This window comes from Rhinolophus ferrumequinum, chromosome 25, assembly GCF_004115265.2.
Source record: "Rhinolophus ferrumequinum isolate MPI-CBG mRhiFer1 chromosome 25, mRhiFer1_v1.p, whole genome shotgun sequence".
NCBI lineage: Eukaryota > Metazoa > Chordata > Mammalia > Chiroptera > Rhinolophidae > Rhinolophus > Rhinolophus ferrumequinum.
Genome location: NC_046308.1, coordinates 1,284,715 through 1,294,444, shown reverse-complemented (window position 1 = coordinate 1,294,444; position 9,730 = coordinate 1,284,715). Strand labels below are relative to the sequence as shown.

General features: G+C 40.3%; 1 protein-coding gene across 1 annotated transcript in view; it reads left to right on the top strand.

The window, feature by feature from the left end:
* The first annotated feature begins 457 nt into the window (after positions 1-457).
* The window catches only part of PIWIL1 (piwi like RNA-mediated gene silencing 1), a 28,653-nt gene continuing 19,380 nt past the window's right edge, over positions 458-9,730 (top strand). The window contains exons 1-3 of the mRNA XM_033098150.1: positions 458-535; positions 849-957; positions 3,850-3,975. Of these exons, the coding sequence (XP_032954041.1) occupies positions 458-535; positions 849-957; positions 3,850-3,975 (313 nt within the window). The remainder of the gene's footprint in view (positions 536-848; positions 958-3,849; positions 3,976-9,730) is intronic.

Genomic DNA, 9,730 nt, shown 5'->3' with positions numbered 1-9,730 from the left:
CTTGAAGCTACACATGGAATTGTGGGAAGATCCCGGAGGAGGCAGTTTGTACACACAAGGGTTACCTCAAGGGCCTGGCATGAAACTCGCCACCAGAGCTGTTTCACAGTAGCTTCCCTAAGAAAAGTAGTTACCAGCATCCTCGGTCTCAACAGTTTCTCCTGCTGTTTATACTAGATCAATTGAAAAATGGAACAGTTATTAAAATCGGTCTTCTACTTGTGCCCTCCCACCTGGCCCAGCGCCCAGTGCAGTCAGCACTGAAGTTTGTTGAAGGCGGGGCATTTGTGCCTTAAGAAACAGTATATTAGAGAGGTTAGGAAAGAGGAAATCACCCAGGAGCTGTTTCAGACTTCCTGACCAAAGCAGTTTAAAGGTGCCCTTGTAGAAACAGTCAGATGTAAGCGTGTACACTGAGTGCTGTCCTCACGTTTATTTCCTTGCAAGCAAGAACACAATGACTGGGCGAGCCAGAGCGCGAGCCAGAGGAAGGGCCCGTGGCCAGGAGACGGCACAACACGTGGGCGCTGCTGTGGTGAGTGAGCCACCGTTTCCGCTTTGATCGTGGAAAGCTCTTGGCAAACCTGTCTTGGCCTCGGCTGGCCTGTCAGGGACAAGGTGAGGGAGGAGAGAGGAGCGCTACAAGGACGCGTGTGGCCCATGTCCCGAGGGTGCTAGATATGGGCTCGTGACTCTCGGTGGTGACCCTTTGTGAAGGAACATCTATAATAAAACACTTGATGAACATCCAGTTTTGGTTGGATGCCTTAGATTTGTTTGAGACTCATTACTTCGTATCTGTGAGTCTTGATATAATAAGAATGTTCTTTATTTGCGGATAACTGCAGAGTCAGCAGCCTGGTTACGCTCAGCCAAGACCTCAGCAGCCCCTAGAGGGGGAGCTGGTTGGCCGTGGACGACTGCGAGGGCCAGTGGGAGCAACAGCCAAGTCACAAGGTGAAGGGAGAGTGAGAAGACCGTGTGTGTGTGTGTGTGTGTGTGTGGTGTGACGGGAGAGTGAGAAGACCGTGTGTGGGGGGGGAGGTGTCCTGTTGGACGTGAAACGGTAACCAGTGTACACACTAAATAAACTGTCCAGTATAACGATCTCACACTGTGTGGCTGCTACCCAGTGGGGTGCCACAGGCTTTCTTCTTTCCCTAGAAATGGAAAGAGCATGTCTGTGACAGGCCCAAGGATTACAAGGCAATTAAATTCTAAATGAATCGTAAATTCACTTATTCCTTAATAAACCATTTTAGAACATTCTCTTGGCATCTCTTGTGCTATCAGAAGCTGGAGCAGGTTTAACATTTGTAGCTTTGGTTTATAAAATACATTTCACACGTGTTGTATTGGGTCATCCTGCTTCTCAGATGTGAAAACTGAGGTCAGAGCTGTGATAGCCGAAGGGGTCAGAACACCAGCTCCGATTCCAAACACGGTGCCTTTTTGCTGCATTGTTGCCAAAAATGAATTATGTGGATGCATGATACAAGATTCCTCTAAGGCTATTACGTGTTCTTCTTTTTGTATAGGAAATAACAGGGCCATATCCACACGGGGAATTAATGTAGGAACATTGGCTTTTAATCTGTGAGGCGGGCTGGTCAATTGAATGGTGCCGCGGCACGGGGATAACGAGAAAACACAGCTGTGCCCTGTTTTGTCTCTTGCACTAAAGTCCCATGTACTCCAAATACTTAGTCATAACCAATGAAATCCATAAACATTAGAAAAACCACAGATGGATCTAAAATCTTGAAGTGCTATAAAGTGATCTGTGACAAATTCTGTCAGTGTCAGAAGACAAGCCGGACACTTACTGGAATGTTCTCTGACACACAGAGCATTCTTACAAATCCATGATCCTGAGCAGGCGGGAGAGTGATGAAAGGGCAGTGCACTGAAAATACAGAGGCCGATGAAAACGCTCAGCCTGGTCATTAAAGAAATGTCAAAGAAACTGGCACGCCATTTACCTGTTTCTTCTCCATTTTGTTTGTTGCCAGTGTTGGCAACTGTAAAAGTGGTACCTGTGCTCCCCGTGGGTTGTATGATGGCACTTTGGGTGGCAGGTTGTGGTGTGAGCCTCTGCAGTGGTACTGCCCACGGCAATGTACTGGGTGAGTAGGCACACGACTGTGTGCAGGTGTGAACTACACACAACATGCAGTACGACTGGAAACACATGATCAGTAAGAGCCCAAACTACTGCCCCTAACCACAGCACCATTGAGCCATTTTCAAGGACGGAGAAACCCAACCGGGCTGTGTCGACTGAAAACAAGCTGTAAAACAGCATTCTGTTTGTATTTTTAATAAATGCAGGTGTATGTGTATATTTCCTGTGTAAAAAGTTTTGAGGAAAAATACATACGTTGACAGAGCTTCATCTGAAGAGTCGATTAGAAGACAAAGGGTCTTGTATTTGTTACTTGATGTATCCAATTACATGTGTTACTTTTTGGGTACAAAGTGTTTATTTTTCAAGTGCCTGATGAGAATTCATTTATGGGCATTAATCTCTTAAATTTAAAGGGTTTTACCCAATTACTTTCTTTAATCTTGCTGCCTTAGTTCTCTGGAAGCTTCAGATGCTTTCATCATTTAGCTGCGTTCCAAACATTCAGCAAAACTTCACTTGATTTAAAACTTTGTACAAAATGATGACCGGCACGTGTTTTCAAACATCTCCTGATGGATGCAGCCTGGCACGCAAATGATATGGTGGCAAGTCCTTAAATCTGGTTTCTCAAGCACTCTCCATGCTGCTGTCCGCTAACTCATTTTAAGTTACTCAGGAATGCTGTTGAGCCCTGTAGAAAGGTGCTCTACCTTCCCAAGTAAGGTCCTTGTGAGGAGGCAGCCCTGCCTGGGTCGTAAGTGGAAGGCCGAGCTTCCACTTGTCACCACGTTTGTAAGGACGGGACTGAGCTGCTTATCAGAGGCAAAGTTCCAGTACCGACTAGGTGTTAGAAATAAAAACGACACACTGAACAGATGGCTGGTTGAGGTGACGTTTAGGACCTTGGTTTTCATTCTGTGAAGGGGGTGGACACACCAAAAGGTAGAGCGGCATCCAGTGTGATCTGTGCCTTTAGTAAATCACTCTGACAGCTGCATGGAAGGGAATTAGCAAGGCTTCCAGTTTCCTATGTTCTCAAATCTGTCATCTAGAGATTGACAGTCAATCAAGCTTTGGCTAAAGATAATAATCGCAGTATTATATGTGTAGGTAGAGAGGGGAACAGACCTCACCATTGTTTATATTCAGAAACTTGCAATCAGGTTTTTGCATCCAGAACTGAATTTTTTAAAGAAAAATTCAGATTTTTTTCAGGGGAAAGCTCAAACCTTTATGACCTGCTGTTGCTCTCAGGTAGGATGCAGAATGCCTGACCTATGTTAGGATTCTCAGTCAGGGCCATAGTGGTAGAAACCAAACGTGCTGAGGAGAGAAGTTCACTGAGGGCGACAGATAGGAACAGTCACATATTTAAAGGACCTTTCAGTCGAGCCCCTGAAAGTCCCGAGGTCCAGGAACCAATGTGTTCAGCAGCCCCTTTAAAATGCTTTATCAGTGATGTCTCGTAAGACACTCACGGCATTCCTGTGAAGTCCGTTATCCTCAATTCTTCAGGTGAAGAACACGAAGCTCTCATTAAGATGCTTCCACGGTATGTCTGGAACTGCCACGGTGTTTAAGCCACTGTTATTTCTCTGACGAAGAAATCAGCAGTTCTGAGCGAGTTCTGGCGCTTGTGGGTGGAAGAGAGCTGGGCTCTTTGTCCTTTATTTCCTGTTCCGTTTTACTGGGGTGTATAAATTCTCTTTTCTATTTTTAAGAAGTCCAGATTTCTGCTGGATTTCAGGAGCTATCATTGGCAGAAAGAGGAGGGCGTCGTCGAGACTTCCACGACCTCGGTGTGAATACAAGACAGAACCTGGACCATGTTAAAGAGTCAAAAACAGGTAAGGTCACACTTTTTTTTTTTTAATTAAAGTTTATTGGGGTGACAATTGTTAGTAAGTTACATAGATTTCAGGTGTACAATTCTGTATTACATCATCTATATCTCACATTGTGTGTTCACCCAGAGTCAGTTCTCTTTCCATCACCATATATTAGACCCCGTTTACCCTCTTCTACCAGCCCCCTCCCCCCTTACCCTCTGGTAACCCCTAAACTATTGTCTGTGTCTATGAGTTTTTTTTCCTTCAGTTGTTTGTCTTGTACTTTTGTTGTTTTTGGTTTATATCCCACATATCAGTGAAATCATATGGTTCTCTGCTTTTTCTGTCTGACTTATTTCGCTTAGCATTATATTCTCAAGATCCATCCATGTTGTCACAAATGTTCCTATATCATCTTTTTTTTACCACCGAATAGTATTCCATTGTGTATATATACCACAACTTCTTTATCCATTCATCTATCGAAGGACATTTTGGTTGTTTCCATGTCTTGGCCACCATAAACAAAGCTGCAATGAACATTGGAACACACTTGTCTTTCTGGATAAATGTTTTCAGATTTTTTGGGTAGATACCCAGGAGAGGGATTGCTGGGTCATATGGTAATTCTATTCGTAATTTTTTTGAGGAACCTCCACACTGCCTTCCATAGCGGCTGCACCAGTCTGCATTCCCACCAACAGCGTATGAGGGTTCCTTTTTTTCCACAGCCTCTCCAACACTTGTTACTATTTGTCTTGTTGATGATAGCCATTCTGACTGGGGTGAGGTGATATCTCATTGTGGTTTTTATTTGCATTTCTCTGATGATTAATGATGCTGAGCATTTTTTCATATGTCTATTTGCCATTTGTATGTCCTCTTTGGAGAAATGTCTCTTCAGGTCCTCCTCCCATTTTTCAATTGGGTTGTTTGTTGTTTTGTTGTTGAGTTGTATGAGTTCCTTGTATATTTTGGATATTAGCCCCTTATCAGAGGCACTGTTTGCAAAAACCTTCTCCCATTCAGTTAGTTGCCTGTTTATTTTGTCAATGGTTTCTTTTTTTCCTTTAATTATTTTTTTTTTTAAGATTTTTTTGAGGAAGGAGATCAGGACTTTATTGGAGAACAGTGTGTACTTCCAGGACTTTTCCAAGTCAAGCTGTTGTCCTTTCAGTCTTAGTTGTGGAGGGTGCAGCTCAGCTCCAGGTGTAGTTGCCATTGTTAGTTGCAGGGGATGCAGCCCACCATCCATTGCGGGAGTCCAACCGGCAACCTTGTGGTTGAGAGCCTGAACTCCAACCAACTGAGCCATCTGGCCACTGGGGTGCTGAGCAGCAACTCGTTGACTTCATTCTAGTTGCGGAGGGCGCAGCTCGCTGGCCCATGTGGGAATCGAACCGGCAGCCCCGTTGCCCAGAGCTCGCGCTCTAACCAACTGAGCCACCCGTCATCCGCCCATCAATGGTTTCTTTTGCTGTGCAGAAGCTTTTAAGTTTGATATAGTCCCATTCACTTATTTTAACTTTTACTTCCCTTGCCTTTGGAGTCAAATTCATAAAATGCTCTTTGAACCCAAGGTCTATAAGTTTAATACCTATGTTTTCTTCTATGCAGTTTATTGTTTCAGGTCTTATGCTTAGGTCTTTGATCCATTTTGAATTAATTTTGGTACAAGGTGACAGATAGCAGTCCAGTTTCATTCTTTTGCACGTGGCTTTCCAATTCTCCCAGCACCAATTATTGAAGAGTCTGTCTTTTCTCCATTGTATGTTTTTTGCTTCTTTGTCAAAAATTATCTGTCCGTATTTATATGGGTTTATTTCTAGGTTCTTAGTTCTATTCCATTGGTCTGTGTGTCTGTTTTTTGCTAGTACCATGCTGTTTTGATTATTGTTGCCCTGTAGTACAAGCTGAAGTCAGGAAGTGAGATACCTCCAGCATTGGTCTTTTTTCTTAGGATTGCTTTGGCTATTCGGGGTCTTTTGCTGTTCCAAACAAATTTGATGATTTTTTTGTTCTATTTCTTTAAAAAACGCCATTGGTATTTTGATGGGGATTGCATTAAATCTGTATATTGCTTTGGGTAATATGGCCATTTTAACTATGTTGATTCTTCCAATCCATGAGCATGGAATGTCTTTCCATTTCTTTGTGTCTTCAAGTTCTTTTAAAAATGTCTTATCGTTTTCAGCATATAGGTCTTTCGCATCCTTGGTTAAGTTTATTCCTAGGTATTTTATTCTTTTTGTTGCAATTGCAAAAGGATTTTTTTTTTTATTTCTTTTTCTGAGATTTCATTGTTAGTGTATAGGAAAACAATGGACTTTTGTACGTTGATTTTGTAGCCGGCAACTTTACTGTATTCGTTTATTGTTTCTAATAGCTTTTTGGTGGAGTCTTTAGGGTTTTCTATATATAGCATCATGTCATCTGCAAAGAGTAACAATTTAACTTCCTCATTCCCAATTTGGATGCCTTTTATTTCTTTCTCTTGCCTGATTGCTCTGGCAAGGACTTCCAAAACTATGTTGAAAAGCAGAGGTGTTAGGGGACAGCCCTGTCGTGTTCCTGAACGTAGAGCAAAGGGCTTCAGTTTTTCACCATTAATTATGAGATTAGCTGAGAGTTGGTCATATATGGCCTTTATTATGTTAAGGTATTTTCCTTCTATACCTATTTTATTAAGTGTTTTAATCATAAATGGATGTTGTATCTTGTCAAATGCTTTTTCTGCAACAATTGATATAATCATATGATTTTTGTCCTTTATTTTGTTTATGTGATGTATCACATTGACGGATGTGCATATGTTGAACCATCCTTGTGACCCTGGGATGAACCCCACTTGTTCGTGATGAATAATCTTTTTAATGCATTGTTGCATTCGAGTTGCTAGAATTTTGTTTAGGATTTTTGCATCTGTATTCGTCAGAGATATTGGTCTGTAGTTTTCTTTTTTTGTGTTATCCTTACCAGGTTTTGGTAGCAGGGTAATGTTGGCCTCATAAAATGAGTTTGGGAGTACTGTCTCTTCTTCAATTTTTTGGAAGAGTTTGAGCAGGATTGGTATTAGATCCTCTTTGAAGGTTTGGTAGAATTCACTAGTGAAGCCCGTCTGGTCCCGGACTCTTGCTTTTGGGAAAGTTTTGGATGACTGATTCAATTTCCTTACTGGTGATCGGTCTGTTCAGATTTTCCAATTCTTCATGATTCAGCCGTGGAAGGCTATATGTTTCTAAGAACTTGTCCATTTCTTCTAAGTTATTGAATTTGGTGGCATATAGTCCTTCATAGTATTCTTGGATGATCCTTTGTATTTCTGTGGCATCCGTGATAACTTCCCCTCTTTCATTTCTGATTTTATTAGTGTCTTTTCTCTTTTTATCTTAGTGAGTCTAGCCAAGGGTTTGTCAATTTTGTTAATCTTTTCAAAGAACCAGCTCTTTGTCACATTAATTTTTTCTATTGTCTTTTTGTTCTCTATTTCATTTAGTTCTGCTCTGATTTTTATTATTTCCTTTCTTCTGCTGACGTTGAGTTTCATTTGTTCTTTTTTCCTAGTTCTTTAAGGTGTAACGTGTGGTTATGTATCTGGGATTTTTCTTGTTTCTTGAGATAGGCCTCTAATGATATGAATTTCCCTCTTAAAACTGCTTTCGCTGCATCCCAAAAATTTTGGTAAAATGTATTTTCATTCTCATTTGTTTCTATGTATCTTTTGATCTCTCCTCTTATTTCTTCTTTGACTTGATCGTTCTTTAAAAGTATGTTGTTTAATCTCCACATATTTGTGGTTTATCCTGTTTTTTTGTTTGTTTGTTTGTTTGTTTGTTTTTTTGCAATTGATATCCAATTTCAAAGCCTTGTGGTCAGAGAATATGCATGGGGTGATTTCAATCTTCTTAAATTTTCTGAGGCTAGTTTTATATCCCAATATATGGTCTATCCTTGAGAATGTTCCATACACACTAGAAAAAAATGTAGTCTGATATTCTAGGATGAAGTGCTGTATAAATGTCAATTATGTCCATTTCATCTAATGTGTCATTTGGGGCTGCTATTCATTATTTATTTTCTGTTTGGATGATCTATCCATAGCTGTCAATGATGTATTTAGATCCCCTAGTATAATTGTGTTTTGGTCAATTTCTCCCTTTAGTTCTGCTAGTAGTTGCTTGGTATATTTCTGTGCTCCCTGATTGGGGGCATAAATATTGATGACTGTTACGTCTTCTTGTTGTTTAGTCCCCTTTATCATTATGAAATGTCCATCTTTGTCTCTTGTTACCTTTTTCACCCTGAAGTCTGTTTCATCTGGTATCAGTATGGCTATGCCTGATTTTCTCTGGATACCATTTGCTTGGAGTGTCAGTTTCCACCCTTTCACTTTGAGTCTATGCTTGTCCTTGTAGCTGAGATGTGTCTCTTGGAGACAGCATATGGTTGGGTTTAGTTTTTTGATCCAATCTGCTACTCTGTGCCTTTGTATTGGTGTGTTCAGTCCATTTACATTTAGGGTGATTATTGATTTATGAGGATTTCCTTTCATTCTATCTTTGGTTTTCTGGTAAGACTGTGTCTCCATTGTTTCTTTGCCTTTTTGTTGTTGTCTATTATTTCTGTGTGGTAGTATTCTATGATTTTCCCCTCTGTTTCTTCTTTTATTACGTTATATATTTCAGTTCTGGATTTTTTTGAGTGGTTACCGTTGTATTGGTGTGTTCAGTCCATTTACATTTAGGGTGATTATTGATTTATGAGGATTTCCTTTCATTCTATCTTTGGTTTTCTGGTAAGACTGTGTCTCCATTGTTTCTTTGCCTTTTTGTTGTTGTCTATTATTTCTGTGTGGTAGTATTCTATGATTTTCCCCTCTGTTTCTTCTTTTATTACGTTATATATTTCAGTTCTGGATTTTTTTGAGTGGTTACCGTTAAGTTTATGTAAAAGAAAGTTTCATATTTAGATTATTCCATTTTCTTCAGCATGCTTACTTTCTCTATTCCCATATTCCGATTCAAGCCTTTACTCTCCCCCTTTTTATGTTTTGGTTGCCACAAATTGTCCCTATTGATGGTGGTCGAATAGCCTCCTTTAGTATTTCTTGTAGTGCAGGTCGTGTATTAGAAAATTCCCTCAACTTCTGTATGTCTGGAAAGGTCTTTATTCCTCCTTCATATCTAAAGGATATCTTTGCTGGATATATTATTCTTGGCTCATAATTTCTCTCTTTCAATAGTTTGAATATTTGATTCCACTCCCTTCTGTCTTGTAGAGTTTCTGCTGAAAAATCTTATGATAATCTAATGGGCTTTCCTTTGTAGGTTACTGTCTTCTTTTCCCTGGCTGCCTTGAGGATTCTTTCTTTGTCGTTGATTTTTGACAGCTTCAATACAATGTGCCTTGGAGAAGGCCTGTTGGGGTTGAGGTAATTAGGTATTCTATTTGCTGCTTTGATTCGAGGATCCAGTTCTTTCCACAAGTTTGGGAAGTTCTCATAGACTATTTGTTTGAATATACTCTCTGTTCTCTTTCTTCTTCTTCTGGTATGCCCGTTATTCTTATATTGCTCTTTCTGATAGAGTTCTTGTAGAGTTCTTAAATTTCTTTTAAGTTTCAAGTCTCTTTCTTCTTCCATCCGTGTCATTTCCAGGTTTCTATCTTCAATGTCACTGATTCTTTCCTCCATCTGGTCAACTTTACTACCTAAGCTGGCTATTTCATTCTTCATTTCTTTTACTTAGTTCTTAATCTCCAGAAATTCTATTTG